The sequence below is a fragment of the Tremella mesenterica genome (assembly GCF_000271645.1).
Source record: "Tremella mesenterica DSM 1558 unplaced genomic scaffold TREMEscaffold_9, whole genome shotgun sequence".
NCBI classification, from domain to species: Eukaryota; Fungi; Basidiomycota; class Tremellomycetes; order Tremellales; family Tremellaceae; genus Tremella; species Tremella mesenterica.
In genome coordinates this window covers 653,291-672,581 of record NW_006711233.1, presented here as the reverse complement: position 1 = coordinate 672,581, position 19,291 = coordinate 653,291, and the positions used below count along the sequence as shown (strand labels likewise).

General features: G+C 48.6%; 5 protein-coding genes across 5 annotated transcripts; 1 reads left to right on the top strand and 4 right to left on the bottom strand.

Annotated features, from left to right (window-relative positions):
- Positions 1-2,020: 2,020 nt before the first annotated feature.
- On the bottom strand, positions 2,021-4,466 carry TREMEDRAFT_63895 (uncharacterized protein; the record flags this gene model as incomplete). The annotated part of the gene is made up of 6 exons (XM_007006132.1): positions 2,021-2,120; positions 2,176-3,480; positions 3,531-3,592; positions 3,807-3,835; positions 3,925-4,341; positions 4,394-4,466. The coding sequence occupies 6 exons, from the start codon at positions 4,464-4,466 to the stop codon at positions 2,021-2,023; spliced, it is 1,986 nt and encodes a 661-aa protein (XP_007006194.1).
- A 1,211-nt stretch (positions 4,467-5,677) lies between these two features.
- TREMEDRAFT_63894 (uncharacterized protein) lies at positions 5,678-6,361 on the bottom strand (the record flags this gene model as incomplete). The annotated part of the gene is made up of 1 exon (XM_007006131.1): positions 5,678-6,361. One exon carries the CDS (start codon positions 6,359-6,361, stop codon positions 5,678-5,680), a length of 684 nt encoding a protein of 227 aa, XP_007006193.1.
- Positions 6,362-7,061: 700 nt separating this feature from the next.
- TREMEDRAFT_44986 (uncharacterized protein) lies at positions 7,062-11,295 on the bottom strand (the record flags this gene model as incomplete). The annotated part of the gene is made up of 7 exons (XM_007006024.1): positions 7,062-7,970; positions 8,146-9,100; positions 9,228-9,932; positions 9,969-10,340; positions 10,384-10,540; positions 10,584-11,077; positions 11,127-11,295. 7 exons carry the CDS (start codon positions 11,293-11,295, stop codon positions 7,256-7,258), a joined length of 3,567 nt encoding a protein of 1,188 aa, XP_007006086.1. The 3' UTR covers positions 7,062-7,255.
- A 373-nt stretch (positions 11,296-11,668) lies between these two features.
- TREMEDRAFT_63892 (uncharacterized protein) lies at positions 11,669-13,997 on the top strand (the record flags this gene model as incomplete). Its single annotated transcript, XM_007006130.1, has 8 exons — positions 11,669-11,846; positions 11,894-11,976; positions 12,026-12,146; positions 12,191-12,775; positions 12,821-13,040; positions 13,162-13,457; positions 13,508-13,603; positions 13,861-13,997. 8 exons carry the CDS (start codon positions 11,669-11,671, stop codon positions 13,995-13,997), a joined length of 1,716 nt encoding a protein of 571 aa, XP_007006192.1.
- A 588-nt stretch (positions 13,998-14,585) lies between these two features.
- TREMEDRAFT_33084 (uncharacterized protein) lies at positions 14,586-19,162 on the bottom strand (the record flags this gene model as incomplete). The annotated part of the gene is made up of 8 exons (XM_007005952.1): positions 14,586-14,930; positions 15,149-16,278; positions 16,487-16,675; positions 16,762-17,005; positions 17,057-17,851; positions 17,983-18,134; positions 18,331-18,462; positions 18,871-19,162. The coding sequence occupies 8 exons, from the start codon at positions 19,160-19,162 to the stop codon at positions 14,586-14,588; spliced, it is 3,279 nt and encodes a 1,092-aa protein (XP_007006014.1).
- Between the last annotated feature and the right edge of the window lie 129 nt (positions 19,163-19,291).

Below are 19,291 nucleotides of genomic sequence, written 5' to 3'. Positions count from 1 at the left end.
GGGTTAGATGTAGGAGTAGAAGGGGCCATGACGTTAAGATATTTAAATGAGAATAAAACTCGAGGCGATGATTCAAGGTAACAAATCTGTTTTCTAGGTAAGAGAGATAGAAAGTTTTGAAAGCAGATGGGAAAAAGAGAGAAGGTCGACGAACTGCTCAGTATTTAGTATAATCAAACCTAACCCCTCGTCGTCAACATGCAGCAAACTTCGCGTTTCATCAACAAAAGGCATCGCAGGGACGATCAAAATTCCCACGCTATAGTGTCTCATCTCAATATAAGCGAGGGTTACTTCGACAAACAACGGTGTTGTTCGGCTGCCATTCAGGAAGCGTGTCTCACCTACAAAAGACACAGGGCTTCTTACGGCAAACCTCGACGAAGTTAGGGGAGTCTCATTGTCGGGTTCTGGAGTGAAAGGAGGCCCAACTACGAAGTGAGGCCCAACTACGAAGTGCGGCGCAAAGAGCAGAAGAGTGGAGGATGGTCATGGGGAGGGAGAGAATGGGGCACGACAGAGGTGTAATCGCTCACGAGGACGTTCGCGGCTAAAGAAGGGGGCGACTGTCACGAACTACGTCGTGACAACTGTCACGAACTACGTCGTGACACCTCGATTACTCCACCAACAATGACCCTCCTTTGGCCATCAAAACCCCATCACGCCTTAACCTCTTTACTCTACACGTAACTCAGGACTTCTGACACCAAGTACGGCGAAGTTAGACGGAGTTAGGCTAAGTAGGGACAATGGGAGCAGAAGTACGGCGAAGTTAGACGGGGTTAGGCTAAGTAGGGACAATGGGAGCAGAAGTGCGGCGATGTTAGGCGGGGTTAGGCTAAGTAGGGACAATGGGAGCAGAAGTGCGGCGATGTTAGGCGGGGTTAGGCTAAGTAGGGACAATGGGAGCAGAAGTGCGGCGATGTTAGGCGGAGTTAGTCGAAGGAGGAAGAGGATGGCCGAGGGCTCGGGGAAGTTGGACGAAGTGCGTTGAAGTACGTCAAAGCGCGAGAGGGTTGGATGAACGTCTAGGAGGAGTAGATAATATTAGCTGAGAAGATCGCTGAAGTTCTTCAGCGATCCTTGATTGTTGTCAGTAGTGAAAGACAGATAGAGATAGCTATAAATCAAGATACATCGCGATCAGTAGAACAAAACCCTAGTTAGAGTAACTACGCCGAAGTACGCCGTAGTTACACCCCTTTCGACGTCTGCGCCCTCCTGGTTGGGTGAGACATCAACTCAGACCGTGAAGTTAGCCGAGGTTCGTCGACCGTCGGTCTATTAAGAAATAGTTGTTCGACGGCCGTGACATGGACAGACCGAACGAACAAATCAATCCCTCGAACTATACCTTAGAATCTTCACTTCTTATCAGCAAAACGACTGGTCAAAGCTGCTTGCTCGAGCGAGCTTCGCTTATAACAACACCCACCATTCTGCGATAAACAAGACACCGTTTTATGCGAACTATGGGTACCACCCTCGGTGGGCTGAAGAGATTAAGACCAGTGAGGTTGAGGTACCTGCTGCTACAGTAGTGGTAAAAGACTTAACCGAAATACACAAAGAATGTATTGAGGGAATCGAGAGAGCTAACGAGAAGTACGCCGAAGGATACAACAGGAAACATCGGACTACGCCGAACTTCGTGGAAGGTGACCTAGTCATGCTGTCGTTAGAGAATATTAAGACGAAGAGACCAATGAAGAAGTTAGATGTTAAGCAAAGTGGGCCGTACAAAGTAGTACGGCAGGTGGGTTCTCATGCTTGTAAATTGGAACTACCAGGAACGATGGCAGGTATCCATGACGTATTCCATGTCTCCTTGCTCCGTCCTTATCATCCTCCAGTATTCCCTGGTCAGCAAGCTGAACCACCTGGCCCAGTAGAGGTAGATAATGTAGGGGAATCGTGGGAGGTAAAAGACATTGTAGACTCTAGAGTAAATAAGAGATCAGGAAAGTTAGAGTACTTGGTGGAGTGGTTAGGTTACGAAGGAACAGACGACTCAGTATCATGGGAACCAGTGGAGAACGTCGATGGAGCTGACGACATATTGGCGAAGTTCCACGAACTTCACCCTACTAAGCCGAAGGAAGGGCGACTGCGAAGGGCTAGGAGATAGAACGTACTGCATACAACATAGGATTACAGCTACGTACCGCTCACTTGTCCTTACTCTTACCCTTACCTTTTCCTTTTCCTTTCTCCTTCGATCTACTCGGTCCCGCGGGATTGGTGTGGAGGCTACCGATGACCGAAGGTAGATCGAGAGTCTCAGACGGGAACGCAGTAGAGAGAGAAGCATTCCATGCCCGATTCATAGCCCCGAAGAAGTCACCGAAGTCCTGGACATCTCGAGCAGCTTGCATGCTCGGAGTCCTCCACAGAGAACGTATGGTCCGTAGACACTCGAAGGGAAGACTGAGGAGGTCGAGAGCAGTCTGGGCGGAAGCTGGGACACGAGAACTACTACGGCGACCTAACCAGTCAAGGGACGGTGGTGGCTCATACGCCATAGGAGTGACTAGGAAGGGGGTGTCGAACAGTCTTCGGCGAACATCGGCTATCTCAGTAAGGCTTCGGCGAGAGACGTCCGCTAACCTCGTCCTTGCTCCGTCGTCCAGAGCCCCAGTGTTGACTACATCTACTAACGCCGCAGTGAGATTGTTTAAAGCGTTAGCTTGACGAGAAGAGAAGTCAAGCAGGAGAGATGTGTCATTTCGGGCGGCCTCGAGCTGAGTAGTGAGACCGAGGACGAGAGAACGATAAGTGGCGAATTCCTTTTCGTCCTCAGGAATACGGACGTCCAGGGAGATACGAGGGTGGACGAGGGACAACCGGGGAGCAGAGGGACCAGCACGCTGAGTATCTTCACCTTCCACATCACCATCATTGAAGGCAACCTCCTTCTCTTTAGATTTCCCTTTTGATTTCTTTAAAGAAGACTTCGGTGTCTTCTGGGAAGCAGAGGGAGGGGTGACGGGAGGGGCCGCCGAAGTGGCCGGAGGAACAGAAGGACGCCGACTTCGGGTGCTGTGAGCCGGAGGAGAAGCTACCACTGGAGAGGACGGACGTGGCGCCGAAGGACGAGAGGCCGAAGGACCAGAGGCCGAGGGCCGAGAGGTCGAAGGACGACGGGAGGACGAAGGAGGAGCAGCCGGGAGACGCGACGGGCCGGCCACAGGAACAAAGGGCGAGGGCGAGGGAGGCGACGAGCGGGAGGACGGCGAAGGTCGGCGAACCGACCGGAGAGACGAAGACGGTACCCGCGAACGGGGGACAGACGCTGGAGTCTGGGGAGGGGGGAGAGGAGAAGCGTCGAAGGGACGGGGCGGGATGTCCCGGGCAGAGGAAACGGGACAGAAGGAGCAGGGGCCAGACGTGCATGAAGCACAACGGAGGGCCTTGTTGTGTGGCCTGACTGCCTTGAGGCAGGGCCAGTTTGGACGATTATACGTGATAATCTCACGTCTACTAATTAGCAGGAGTAACTTCGGCGTAGTACGAATAGGTGGACTCACCGGCAACGATCACACGCTTCGTCAACACCAACCGCGATCCAACGACCAGGCTCGGACTTCATCTTCTCCCACAAGTACTCTTCTTCCCGCAGTGATCTCTTCACCCGTTTGGGCGAAGGCTCCCCTCTGGGAGAAGGGGGGGGAGCAGCGACGGGGGCGGCGGCAGCGAGCGATGGCGTTGGGGGGGGGGAGAACCCCGGAAGAGGAAGAAGAAGAGGAAGAAGAAGAAGAGGAAGAAGAAGAAGAGGAGAGGGAACGGCGTCGTTTCTGGCCCACAATTTGAGCAGGGGGAGGGGCAGGAGCGGCTGCGAGTTAGCAATGTCTTGGAGAGCTAAAGAACAGATAAACAAGGCCAAGTTCGGCGAAGGTGTGAGAGGTTGGACGAAGAACTCACGCTCAGGACTATCTACGTTGTTGTCCTCTACACTAATCACCTCCACATCATCATCCGGGTATTCTTCTAACTCGCTTTCACCCTCACTATCGATCCTACCCTCCCCATCATCATCATCCTCACTTTCTTCGGTGTCGGGTCGATCACCCGACTCCGAGCCCCCACTGAGCGAGCCCTGGTCGGAGGAGGACGGAGACTCACCAGGACGAAAGGCGGGCGTCCTACGGCGAGGAGTGGCGGCAGGAGGAGGCCCTCCAGGAGAACCCGTTACGGGGACGGGAGAACCAGACACGGGGAAGGGAGAACCAGCGGAGGGAGAGGCGGAGCGAGGGGGCGGGGCAGCGCCAGACGGCTCCCCCAGAGAGAGAGTGCCGAGGCCGAGGGAGGAGACTTGGCGAGATCTGTCGCCGAAAGAAACTGAACATCAGCCAAGTTCGGCGAGGTAGGGTGAGTATCGATGAAAACTCACGAGCAGATGACACCATACCACCAAAGTTCCTCATGGCGGCGAAAGGGCTGGGTGTAGGAGTAGAAGGGGCCATGACGTTAAGATATTTAAATGAGAATAAAACTCGAGGCGATGATTCAAGGTAACAAATCTGTTTTCTAGGTAAGAGAGATAGAAAGTTTTGAAAGCAGATGGGAAAAAGAGAGAAGCTCGACGAACTGCTCAGTATTTAGTATAATCAAACCTAACCCCTCGTCGTCAACATGCAGCAAACTTCGCGTTTCATCAACAAAAGGCATCGCAGGGACGATCAAAATTCCCACGCTATAGTGTCTCATCTCAATATAAGCGAGGGTTACTTCGACAAACAACGGTGTTGTTCGGCTGCCATTCAGGAAGCGTGTCTCACCTACAAAAGACACAGGGCTTCTTACGGCAAACCTCGACGAAGTTAGGGGAGTCTCATTGTCGGGTTCTGGAGTGAAAGGAGGCCCAACTACGAAGTGCGGCGCAAAGAGCAGAAGAGTGGAGGATGGTCATGGGGAGGGAGAGAATGGGGTACTACGCTGCTAAGTTCTCTTGCCACGACAGAGGTGTAATCGCTCACGAGGACGTTCGCGGCTAAAGAAGGGGGCGACTGTCACGAACTACGTCGTGACACCTCGATTACTCCACCAACAATGACCCTCCTTTGGCCATCAAAACCCCATCACGCCTTAACCTCTTTACTCTACACGTAACTCAGGACTTCTGACACCAAGTACGGCGAAGTTAGACGGAGTTAGGCTAAGTAGGGACAATGGGAGCAGAAGTACGGCGAAGTTAGACGGGGTTAGGCTAAGTAGGAACAATGGGAGCAGAAGTACGGCGAAGTTAGACGGGGTTAGGCTAAGTAGGGACAATGGGAGCAGAAGTGCGGCGATGTTAGGCGGAGTTAGGCTAAGTAGGGACAATGGGAGCAGAAGTGCGGCGATGTTAGGCGGAGTTAGTCGAAGGAGGAAGAGGATGGCCGAGGGCTCGGGGAAGTTGGACGAAGTGCGTTGAAGTACGTCAAAGCGCGAGAGGGTTGGATGAACGTCTAGGAGGAGTAGATAATATTAGCTGAGAAGATCGCTGAAGTTCTTCAGCGATCCTTGATTGTTGTCAGTAGTGAAAGACAGATAGAGATAGCTATAAATCAAGATACATCGCCATCAGTAGAACAAAACCCTAGTTAGAGTAACTACGCCGAAGTACGCCGTAGTTACACCCCTTTCGACGTCTGCGCCCTCCTGGTTGGGTGAGACATCGACTCAGAGCGTGAAGTTAGCCGAGGTTCGTCGACCGTCGGTCTATTAAGAAATAGTTGTTCGACGGCCGTGACACCAATAAGACAACGTCCTCATAATCAGATTGCACGTCAGAGACTTCATCGGGAGTGTATTTATCTTTGGTATCCTGTCCCTTAAGCAGTAACGTCAAGATGCTCCTCTTAGCCGGGGGCAGGGACTCCCAATAATCATCAAATAGCTGCAGTCCTAAGCTTGCAGCTCCCGGCCAACCGTTATGATCAGGCGGAAGAAGCAGTGATATCTGCTCTTCTATGTGTGCCATCTGGTTGCGGACTGGCACTGTAGCAGACTCTGACTGAAAGTGAGCTATGCTACCAAACACAATTCGTGTCTTTGGTAGCTCATCACTTCTTTCGTTGCTCTCTGGCGACTCAATAGCAATCTCAAGGTCTTCGAGTCCGGACTCTTCCTGGGTCTCAACCTCCATAGATGAGCGTCTTCTTGTGCGAGTATTGTTCAAGTTGTCTCTGATTGGCTTGAGATCTTCGAGAGACATGAATACTGGAAGATCTGAGCTGACGAGCGGGTCAATAGGAGCCGTGTCATCAGGCTCAAGGGTAAGATCAAAAAGGATAGTGACGAGTTGACCCACTTCGGACTTGGTATCTTTACGTATGACACCGTCAGAATAGCAGCTAGCCGTATCGCGGGGTTCCATAAGTGGTGAAGTGGATGATAAATTTGTTGACAATGCTTCTTAGGGATTCCTCAAGTCATATATTTATACCCTGAGACCTGTGGGAAAGAAAATCACCCCTGCACAGCTTGCACAGGCATCATGGTTGAATTCGACTAGATGAAAAAAGGATTGAGGATAGGACTTCTAACCAGTACCTCTCCTTTCAAACCAACTATGATGCTTGAGTGGAGCCATGACGTCGTGGCTCTTCTCGACCGATTGAGTCGGGGAAGTCGTCACGACGAGATAGTCGTACGTGAGGGAAAAGTGATATTGGGCCATTTTCACCGCCTTGAAAAGAAAGGTGAAGAAGTATAAACCAAACGATAAACGGACCGTGCGCAGAAGTTTCCATTCGAATTTCCCCTTCCATTCAAGTACGATTTTCGAGTGGACTTATGATGTCGTCATGTCGTCATGTCGGTGCTAGTCTCGGCCGATTGGATCGGGGACGCAAGTTCCGAACCGTCCGCACTGCTTTTGGGGATGGATCTTGACTACGGGTTGAGGTACCGTGCGGTCAAACTTATCTCTCCAAGAGACAAGTTCCTCCCTTCCCTCCCTCCTTCCATTCGTCATCCCCATTATTCCGTCCGGTCATACCTGGCGAATCTTGTGGAGGTGGTGACACAGGATAGTCCTTACTGTACTAATTGACCACAACATACACTTATCATTTCAATCCATAAGGCGTTACATCTTGAACATCTATAACGACTATGATGCTAATATGCGATTACATTTTATCATAAAACCCTACTCGTACTTCTTCTCCCTTCCATCATCTCCGACCCATGCCCGTAATCGGAGAAGAAAACCGCCCGAACTTGTATCTCGGATGAGTTCCAGGTAACGAGGAGACCATTATGCCCATTATAACCACCTATCCACCGAATCTCTCCATCTCCTACAAGGTCTACTCTCCTCTAACCCCAAGGCATAGACCAAACATTCCTTACTCCTTCCCATCCTTCCTTGAGCTTCACACACTTTCCCTAGATAAAACCAAGCTTCCGGAACGTCCCACCCCGTATCTTGTGTCAATTGATTTAACAATGTATGAGCAAGATCTACCTGTCCAGTTGACAGATACAATTTGGCCAAGACTACTATCCCAGCGGGATGGTCCGGTCTCAAAAGGATGGATTTGGTGTATGCGGGTAAAGCCGCTTCGAAGTTGTTCAAAACGACATGGTGGGTTCCTAATTGGACCCAAACGTCTGGGTTCTCAGGATCGAGGGATTCGGCCTCTTGTATAGATACCAAAGCTTGTTCTGATTTTCCCCAACGGCGGAAAGTAGAAGCGGACATGAGCCATAGATTGGACAAGACGCGGGATTCTAGTGGTGTGAGATTGTCAGATTGAGCGGGATTAGAGGAGGGGAGAGGAGGAGGGGATGGGCGGGAAGGAGAGGGTCGGTTTCGGTAATGAGAATGAACCGCTGTGGGTGCGAGAGAAAGGGCAATAGATGAGACGGATGAGATTCGGGATCTTTGAATGTCGGTATCTGGTCGGTCAGCACCTGATGTGGCAAGTAACAACCACTCGAACGTGATCAGAGAGTAAGTCAGAAAAGTGGGCTCAACTCTACTTGAGTGAGTTGATACTGTAGGATAAAATGGGACCGGAAGAGAGGGAAGAGGACGGCTAAGGAATAACGAGGCCATGATGCTCACCATCCGGCACGGTATGAACCCTCCTGATACTACTGTTCCTGTTAGTATTCGGCACATGAAGATGTTTCGGTAATAATCTTCTCGACCCCGTGAAACTCTTTCGTCCACTTTTCTTCTCACCTATCCTCAAGGTGCCCCCTTCATCAGCATCATTCTCCGAGTTTGTAGTGGAGTCTCCAGGTGAAGTATGAGCTGACGACACCATCAACGCTGGAGCTTCTCCGACTTCATTCGATAGTCTACCTTGATCTTCATCCGCAGGAGAAGGTGGAATGACCGCCACACCGGGTCCCTCGACCACTGGATATTGGGCAGAGGTGGGACTAGAAACAAGTGTCGATGGTTGAGTGGGGAATTTTATAGATACGTAAGATCCCCCTAAATCTCTAACGCTGGTAGCGGAATTGACGTTCTGAAGCCCGTTTCGCTGATAACCGAAGTTCTGACGATGACGTCCACTACGCAAAGAGAAAAAGGCGAAGAGCTCTTGATGTTTCAACATGGCCACTTCGGGTCCTTGCATCTTTTCCACGATGATGTTGAGAGTCATTCTGAGACGTATTACATTGTCGAGTTTCTTCCATCTGGGTACGGGGGGTTTGAACCTACGATCAGGAGGTCGGAGTGTTCCAGAGGTGGAGAGAAGGATTGCAGAGGAAGATGTCAAAGGTGAAGAAACGGCAGGGGTGACGGCGAAATCTTTGGATTCGATCATCGGATCTCCGTCATCTGGGTTTCCAGGGGGGCCAGTAGGATCAAGGAGATCATCTTGATTGGAAGATGCTTCATCATCTTCCCAAACTGTCACACCAGCTTCGCAAGCTTTCATAGCTCCGGACCAATCAGCAGCGGCGGTGAGAAGTAGGGCAAGAAGATGCCAAGCTTGGAGATTTCGCGGGTCAAGTTCCAGGGCTTGTCCCACAGATTCCGTGGCGGAGTTGATAGACCGGGACTCTGCTTGACAATATGCAAGGTGATAGAATACAGAGGCTGATTTAGGGTTGAGAGATGTAGCAGCGGTAAGATGGTTGATGGCTTGAGCTTGGTAGGTGGGCCGTGTTGTAGGATCAGCACCTGTATGATATCAGTTGTACGTTCCAGATATATTGCAATCAAGGCCATATCGAACACGATAAAAATGAGATAGGGACTAAGCCGTCAGACGCACCTTGCATGGCCATGGCCATCCTCACAATGCCCTTACACTCTTCAACCTCGGCCTTCAAATTACCCCTGCACCCTTGCCCTTGCTTATCACCGTTAATCACCACATCTCCCGCCAGATTCACGTAGCGCCAGGCTTCCTCCGCGTCTCCCAGGTCTTTCAACAAAACGCGTGCACCGACTAAGAGAGCCTCCACGAAATCCTCATCACCGTCCGATTCCGCTTCGGCCGTTTGGTTCTTCCTCTCTTCACTCATGGGTCCATCCCCATCTGCTGCCTGTCCAGCCTGAAGCGCAATATCAGAAGGACTTGCTGGCATATCCTCTGTGGGGCGACGCTTGAGCTGGAGTGAAACTTCTGGTTGTGCCGTCTGACGGGATTTCAGCACAAGACCGACATACAATTCGAATGTTCTCCGTGCATCGGTCGCATCTCCCGAGGCCGCCAGAAGACGGGTTAGATGACGAAGAACGGATTGGGATTGGAAAGTGTAGGTCATAGACCACCATAGGACACCCAGAACTTCCTTCACCAGCAAGGGACACGTGTCGTACAGTGCTACACATAGGTCGGTGAAAGCTGTGACAGGAGCGTTGACGGAACCAGCTCGTGGAAATGTGGTGGTGGTTGCTAATAGTTGTCGACCAGTGCGCATTGCTTCGATGACCTCTTTGCGCCATACCATACGGGCAGGTAGAGGAGACGCCCCTTCTGTCAAGAGGTACGGATGATCGCATGGTACACCTGATGGAGGATATCCGGCATGAAGAGCTCTGAGATAAAGAAGAAGCATTCGTTGTCGCTGAACTGGCCGGAATGCAGGAGGCCATGATGAGCTAAGGGCGTGATATGTGCGGACGATACGGAGGATGTTGATGATGGGACGATTGGCACGCGAGGTAATGATAGCGGCGCGGGTGAGGGCAGTAGAGATGAAGCGAAATACTTCGCGATAGCGGTCAAAAGGTAGTGCGGTGTTTTGGGTTTTGGGTGTAGACAAGTAAGTAGGGAAAGGGGGGTTGTACTGTTTGAAGAGCTTCAAGAGAGGGATGACAGATAGATAGGATTCAAAAGCGAGGTCATAATCAGGCTCCGGAATGAGTTCAGCACTCATACCTGTCACCGTCAGCAGATGTTGACGGACGTAATAGCAGCTCACCAAAGAGGGTTCTGGCCCTTAATCGTTCCAACACTGAAGCATCACCTTCTACAGAACCTGTTTGTGGATTTTCCCAGTCCATTTGCCGGCCCAGTCGGATAACCTCAGTATGTAGCCCGAGGGCGTGGAGGTGGTACAGATGGGTCAATCGCGCGGACTGTGTTATCAGTATTAAATCACCATACGGGTTTGAAACATACCTGCGTCTCTTCAAGCTTCAGGGTTCCACTGGCCATCAGTCCCTCCACGCTCTTCATTCCGTCTCTAGCATCATCCACCTCTTCCAGCGCAACACCTCTCCACCATTTCGACCCTTCCGCCCAAGCTTCCGTGGCGCCATCGTCATCCCCGTCCAGATCTCGAGTGCTTAAATACGCAGCCCGAGTGACATTTTGCGGTCGTATAGTACTTCCCGAAGTTGATGGGATAATCTGACTGACGGTCCCATCCAACGATGTTTTAGGTCTTCGGCCGGGTAATGGCACGTGTATGAAGGACGACGAATGAGACGCCGCAGTCCTATTCGAAGCTGCGTCGGCAGAAGATTGAGGCGAGCCGTTCGTATCGGGCACAGATAAAGACTGGGCAGGTGGAAGAGAGGAGTTAGCGGTGACGTGACCTGAGGACGAGGAGTGGGATGCGGATGATAAGTAGAGGAGAGAAATGTCTCGTAGATGGTTGACCAAAGTTGTATCTGAACTAGGTCAACTTGCAACATTCCTCAAGATGATAGATCCACTCACTACCACCTGTATGTTTTCCCCACTTTCTAACCAGCTCTGCCCAAGTGAGCTCTGTGCCATTGGGAGTAGACCCAGGTTTTGAGTCACTCCATGCTCCAGAGAGGAGTGCGCTGGTGAGAGCTTGGTTATAGTGAGCCGATTTGGGACTTTGGGAAGACAGTACGGACATCTTCTCTGAGCTGCAGTGAAGTACTATCTCTTTGTATTGTTCATGAGTGGTCGTGATAGGATGACAGGGAGTTAAGTTACTTGTAGAACGGCAAGGAGGAGTGTACAGTATGTACGTAGATTCAAGGGGGACACATTTAAAAGGTCCCCCCTTTAACCTTGACTTGGAAAAAGTCTATCCGAGTCGCACTCAACCTCGTCACTTTGATATCATTCCTCGACCACTCTTACTTCCTTCACCATGCCAGGTAAGGTGCCAAATGGGTGAGTAAGTCTATGTTAGCACTTCAAAATCACTGATCAAGTCAAGACTGCACGTCGTGTCCGGCCCGAACACCACTCACCCACATCCACTATCGCCCTCCCGACAAACCATGACCATAGAATACTCTTCCACCGCACCAGAGCCACCTTCGGCATTGAAGCACTCTCAAAACGGACACTCTGATGATGATATCCCTGATCATCTGTATCAAACTCTCCCGCCTCATTTCATGGAGCGTGACAGCAATGGACGATTGGTACCCGACTACCTGCGTATGATCCTGTTATGTGAGTTTCTTCAAGTCTTTTTCGCTTTCAAGCTGACAATCACTCAGCCAAGGTCTATTCAGCGCCCTTAAACCTTCAAGAAACCCCTCTTACACTTGCAGTGAATCTCTCAGCGCGACTTGGCAACGAGGTCAGTCATCAATTCATGTCATCATGTGGCTCAACAGCTGAATCGATAGATCTGGCTCAAGAGAGAGGATCTCCAACCCGTCTTTTCCTTCAAAGTTCGCGGAGCATACAACATGATGGCCAATCTTTCCCAAGCGGAAAAAGAAAAAGGGGTCATTACATGTAGCGCAGGTCCGTGCAAACACACTATTTCATGACCCTCTCTGACAATTCAGGAAATCACGCACAAGGCGTTGCCTTATCCGGTCATGCCCTCGGTATCCCTTCTGTCGTCGTGATGCCAGTGTCCACCCCTTCAATCAAATGGCGAAATGTTCAAAGACTCGGAGCCAAAGTTGTTCTTCACGGACAAGATTTCGATGCCGCCAAGGCCGAATGCCTCCGACTGGCCGAGAAAGATGGTCTTACTTTCGTCCCTCCTTACGATAACCCCTTGATCATCGCTGGTCAGGGTACGATCGCCGTGGAGATTTGTCGGCAGATGAAAGATTGTGCTGAAGTCGATGGTGTCTTTGCAAGTATCGGAGGAGGAGGGTTGATAGCGGGAATAGCAGCGTATATCAAACGTATAGCTCCTGCGGTGGGGGTTTATGGGATTGAAACTCACGATGGGGATGCTATGGAACGTAGTTTGAGGAAAGGGAAGAGAGTCATGTTAGATGAAGTTGGACCTTTTGCAGATGGGACAGCAGTGAGGATAGTAGGAGAAGAGACTTTTAGAGTTTGTAGGAAATTACTGGACGGAGTGGTGAAAGTTGGGAATGATGAGATTTGTGCGGCTATCAAAGATATATTTGAAGGTGAGTTACTTCAACTGACACCTAAACAGCTGGGTTGATGAATAGAAACTAGATCCATACCTGAACCATCAGGGGCGTTAGCGTTAGCAGGCTTGAAAGCGCACATAGAAAGAAACGGTCTACAAGGGAAAAACAAACGTTTTGTCGCTGTTGTCTCTGGGGGGAATATGAACTTTGGTAGATTACGATTCGTGGCGGAGCGTGCGGAGATAGGAGAAAGAAGAGAAGTATTAATGTCTATTCGATTACCTGAGCGTCCTGGAAGGTGGGTCATTTTGCGTGTGTCAGTGTTCTTTGTCACATCATAATTTTCTTTCGCTAATTCACCTCCTCCAATCTCACATAATTTGGTACGAAGAAAAAAAGAGAACAAAACTGAACGATAGCTTTGTAAACTTTTACAACCTTTTAGATAATCGAGCCGTCACAGAATTTTCATATCGGTATTCATCACCTACAACAGGATACATAATAACTTCTTTCATCTTACGATCTTCTTCTTCAACTGCTTCCGGTCCCACTCCCGAAGCTCGAGCTGAAGAAGTGGCAAAGCTCATTTCGACTTTCACGGAGAATGGTATCGAAGCTGTGGATTTGAGTGAGGATGAATTTGCTAAATCACACGTTAGACACCTGGTAGGAGGGAGGAGTGTGGTGGAACATGAGAGGATATTCCGATTTGGTAAGTCTCAATCTTGAAAATGATATGAGATAATCGAGGCTGATATGGAGAATTCCCTGAAAGATTAGGTGCTTTGGGTCAATTTTTGAAGAGTGTAAAGGCAGATTGGAATATCTCTTTGTTTCATTATCGTAATCATGGTGCTGGTGAGTTGGTCATAAAGCATTTTTGTTCATCTAACCTCCTTATTACTTTCCACACATTACATGATAATGATGCTTGTGTTCCATATCTGCCTAATCACAATGTTTCATCATTCCCATAAACCTCTCTCAGGTGTATGTACAGTATTCTCAAAAGTATTGCACACTAGACTAACCTTGCTCAACAATTCCTCTATAATCCCTTGAACTTCAAGATGAATGAAGTGGTAGATGTAAAAGTATGGAGTTGACACTTTTAGACGTAGGTAAAGTCCTGGTAGGGATTCAAGTCCCTCCGTCCGATTACGCAACATTCGATGAATTCCTAAGTGATCTAGGTTATCCTTATGTGGAAGAAACTCAGAACGTCGCTTATAAAAACTTTTTGTGTATTTGATTGTATATATCTGGTTTTATGATATCTATCCAAATTTGTTATAAATCACTGCTACTCTAAACCTATTGACCGTTTACGGTAATGGTGAATTTCGATGGGTTTGCATACTTCACTGCACTCGATGTGCCATTTTGCACTCAAGGGGTTTATCATATGGCACAAATTGCGTTGAGATGAGTCAGACCTCTAGAGTCGAAAGGAACAAGGGGGAGGGAGTGTGGTGAATAAAAAGAGAAGTGTGTTTTGATGCTATGTATGCATAAGCAATATAAAATCATTGTTGTTTGTGAATTAAACGAAGAGTATATTCCATACCTCCATTTGACCTAAAAGCGGAGCGAACTCAAATGAGTGAGACGTAGATCTTCCTTTCTCTCCTTCATCTTCCATTTCGATCTGCCAATCTTCTGATATTCCGATCTTTCAACGGATTTCGATTTGACCTTCTGAGTTTTGACGTATGCGTAGACTATGAAGAATAAAGAATATCTTCATGAGATATACTGAGGATATCCATCTGGTAGTACCCAACATCTAGATGGATAGATCATGTAACTGATTCAACGAGAAATTCTCGAAACCCAATCCTCACTCCGAACCAAGTTTCATCAAAGCTTTCAAAGCTTTTGCCACACCAAAACTAGCGCTGGCTATACCTTGTCTTATTTCTTTCTCGAAAATCCCTCTCTTTGCAGTTTCTTGTGCTTCACTAAGTTTATTTGTATTATTTACTAATTCAGATAACAATTGATCACCTTCTTGTCGAAGAGAACTAGGTAGAGAATTCGTACTGACCGCTACTATGGAAGAAGCTATAGCTATGACTTCTGATAAATGTTCGTTTAATGCTGGAGTTGCTGAACCTGTACGTATTGCTGCTAGAAGGTTTTGGATCGAGTTGACCAGTAAAGATGATTGAGTGTTGAGGTATGGCTATGGGTTAGCATATGTCAAGGGTTTTTATCAAGGTTTTTGAAAGAAATTAGGGTGTGAATGAGCTTTGATATTTGTGTCGGTTTTTTCGGTTGGAACGTGTCTCGTATCTTAAGATGTAGGATACGAACAATGGATTTTATACACGAGATGAGTGATGTGGAACGGAAGATGGATGTATGGAAAGGAGAGATCTGTGAGAAGACGAAGCTCCTCACCTTTAAATCCTCCCATTCCTGCCCATCATCTAAACTTCCATCACCTTCCCCGTCTCTCGCAAAAGCATAATCATTCTGTCCACCATAAGCCGTTGACGGTCCAACAGTCGATTCAGCAGTGATAGGTGAACTAGTTTGACCATAAGCGAAATCATTTCTTGATCCTGCCAATTCTCTCATTCCACCATTACGTATATCCGTTCCTCCAGATCTTTGACCATCTTCTTTCCCACTTCGTGATTCTACCAAAGGTTTGGGAATTGTCCTATCACTCGCCATGGAAGCTTTCCTGTCCAAATCAAACGCATCAGATTGTCTACCTTGTGAAGAAGCTGATTGAAAAGAATTACTCCTGAAAGCCGACGGACCTTTTGAAGGAGATCCACCAGGTCCATTTAATCTATTCAAAGCTGCTGGAACTACGGAAGGTGTTGGTCTAGATGTGGAAGCTATTGAAGGAGTATTTCTTCCTGGTGTAGAACTGACAGAAGGTGTAGTTCTTCCATCCAGTATATTGGGTATTTCTGAAGGACGACGAACCATAACCGCAGGTTGTTGATGGTTTAATTCTTCTTTTTGAGAAATTCCATATTCTCTATCGAAATTACCATTTGCTGAACTGGCCGAACGAGGATCTTGACCAGGTGGTCTAGAAACCATTTCTCTGATACTGAGAGAACTACGGGATCTTCTTAATTCTCCTTTATCGGTACGTTTGATCTTGAGTAGTTTGATGATTTCTACAACGTTTGCACTGAGGTGACCTGCAGCGGCATCGAGGAGAGAAACGGGGGAAAGACCAGATGCCATGGCGTGATTTCTTGCAGCTTGCATAAGGGTGCTTAGACGTGCAGTGGATTCATGTTTGAGAGATTCCAGTCGACTCACATCAACATCAAGGTTTGGAGATTGTTCGAAGTGTTTCACATCTTCACCGATGTCGGTGATGGCTTCCACGACGGCTTTCATCGATGGGAGTACGCCAGAAGGTTGGGATGAGCGAGCGGAAGAAAGAAGACTATCTATGGAGGTTTGGAATGAGGAGACGTGAATGTCAAGAATGTTCCCATCGGCAGAAGCGGGGAGATGGTCGTCGGTGAGAGGTTTGGAGACAAACATGGTTGATGTGGCTAAAGATGAGTAAGAACCAAACACCTCGGAAATCCATCCAAGAGACCACCGTCATGTTCTGTCTCCATTACCAACGTGGCGAGACTCAATCATTCGACAAGAATGATTATGTACTGGTAGGTGACGAGGGAGATAGACGGAAAATTTAGATACGATGATTGTAATTCCTCCAGAAGGGTAGGACAAAGACACAAGACAGATACTTACCCTTCAGATTACGCAGCTCTATTCTCACCGCGTCATACTTCTTCCTATAATCTTCCACCTTTCCTTCCATTTCTTCCATCCTCTCTGCGTCCTGTTCTCTCTCAATCACAAGTTGCTCGTTGGCCGCTGACAATGAATTAAGCTCGTCGACCAATCCCTGCATTTCACGTTTAAGAGCAAAAGCAGCAGCTTCAGACTACGACTATCAGCATCATTTCTCGAAATAGCTTCTAGAATCTGTACAAGAGAACCGAATGAACAAATGAATCGAGTACTCACCCCCATTCCGCCCTGTTGTCCTTCCAACGCCGCCTTTTCATCTTCCAATCTTCTTATTTCCTCTTCTAACCTTCTCAACTCCTCTTCCAATCCTTCGCATCTATCTCGCCATTGGTTGATCTCGTCAGCGGCTGCTTGTCCACTCTCCTCACTATGTCTCCGAGCCGTTTCCGTGGCATCCCGAGCCAAGTCTAGCTCATGTTGCAACGATCTCAAAGATGAAGCGTGAGTAGCCGCTCTCTAAATTATGTCAGCTGATCAGAATCATGAGGAAGATCTACTCCGACTGACCTCTTTCAAACCCCTCACTTCATCTTCGTATTCTCTTTGTCGTTCTCTAGCTCTGTCTTCCGCCCGCTTCGCCTCATCTCTTTCCGCCTCAGCAGCGACCAGTCTTCTATCTAATCCAGCTATCCGTAACTCGTATTCTGCTCTGATTTTCCGTTCTCTTTCTTCATCCCATCCTACGACATTTTGATTGAGCAACTTTGATTTATTCGTCACATTGGACGAAAAGGACATTCGATCGTAGTATTCCCTGTTATCGTCCGTCCCGGGAGACAATACATCCCCTTGATCCACTCGTTGCCCTCGCGGAGTGGTCGCCCGAGGCGCGAGTTCTTCTAAACTTCCTCTGGAATTCGGTCTTCTGCCCCGAGACGACCTACTTTCCGATCTCGAATCTCGAGGGTCGATCATTCGACTTTCACGAGCATATGGAACTTCAATCTCTTCCTCTCGTAAACGCGATTTGTTAGGTACAACCACTTCACTTGTCGTCCCTGTCAACGCCGCAGGGGGTCTGTCTCGGTCTCGATCTCGGTCAAACCCTCCAGATATACCCCGATCGATAGAGGGTCGTTGTTGATGTAAACCAGAACCAGATGAGGACTGACTAGCATTGCGAGATCTTTGACGTTGATGGAGAGATTGTTGACTCTGGTTGGTGCCTTTATACAGAGGCGGAGGTGTCTCAGTCCGATCTCGGTCGCGTGTGGAAGCTTGAGAAGGGTTTTGAGGGAATGGAGGACGAAGAGGTACAGGACCAGGAGCCGGTGGCGGTTCGTCATATTGGTACTTGTTCGCCTGGGAATTAGCAGGTGCATCATGCGACACCTATAGAGTAACTCCAATGAATCATTTCGATTAAACAGATTGGAGTCAGACTAATCCGAAAGTGACGTGAAATGAAGGGAGAATGTAGGATTACCACTAACAGCTTCCTCCTCAAATTCCGGATAACGTCTCTTGAGCTCAAAGAACACATCACTAGCCAAGTCCTTGAATCGATTCTTTGGGAGCGTGGCGAGTTTTTGACGAGCCTGATTTCGTTTCGGATGGAAATCTTCTCGGACAGGTAGGAATGGCACTGTTCGTTAGTGGCAGGAATCAAGTCTTTTGTCACCCTGCGTCTATCTCCCATCACACTCAGTCATGGGTTGCCCCATGAAGTATTATCGATGAAATGCACGCAACGGGGGTCCATCCTGGCTTCATTTCGTTTCATTGGATGCCCGATCCCCCTCGGACGTGCGTGTGTGGGGACGGAGAGGGTCTCAACGTACCGTCTCCACTACCCTCCTCTGCCGCCAAACGGCGCATCAACTCGTCGTATACATCGGTGGATAATTCTTGGAATTGTAGTTTTGTAAGTCTGGTGAGTTTCTCTCTAGCACTAGCTCGAGCGGTAGGTGATTCTATTCGTCAGCCAAAAGATCTAATCTTTCTCATCAGTCATTCCTCTTGATCCCATGAGACAGGCCGGACTTCTTTCACCCCTCACTAAGCCGGAGACCCGACCTCTTCTCCATCCCATCCTGGTTTTGCACGTCCCTATCCTCTGCCAGTATTCCTCCTTCATCCTGACAGTACCCTCCTCCTCACCCTGCATTTCATCTGATAGTGCATCCCGCCTCCATCGGTCCACCCCGATGTGACCTCTCCTCCATTGTAAGGACAAAATCCTGATCCATCCAGCCTGCGTAGAAAGGACGATACAAGTGGACAAGTCATTGAACAAGACGGAGCTCTTTACATTGAGTGGTAAATGACCAAGATAATGAGAAGCATGATGATAATCATATAGACCCAAGGTCCTCACTCACCCTTCTCCAGCCAACTGGCCAAATAACCCCTCAGAGCACCCCAATGAACTCTAGCCACTTCTCTCGAATCTGCTTTATCTCCTTTTCCCGGTCCAGCAGGAGCTGAATTAGGAGGTCTTAAACCACTTGAGCCATTCCTACCAACGGGTGGACGAGAAAAAGAAGTAGCGCTCGTGGCTGTATTACGAGCTCCTGGGCCAAAAGATCCAGAACCATACTGAGAATAATTGAGTGAAGAAGCTGTTGTGAGTGCTGGAGAAGAAGGGAAATTGTATGATCTTGAGGTTGACATGATTATAATTATCTACACTTCTGATCTTTACAGGTGATTTTTCTCCTTCTGGAGATTACTTGGATTACACTTGTCTCACTTGAAGGGTTTATGTTTATCGCTTTATTTCTGTCCACCAGTCACTTCGAT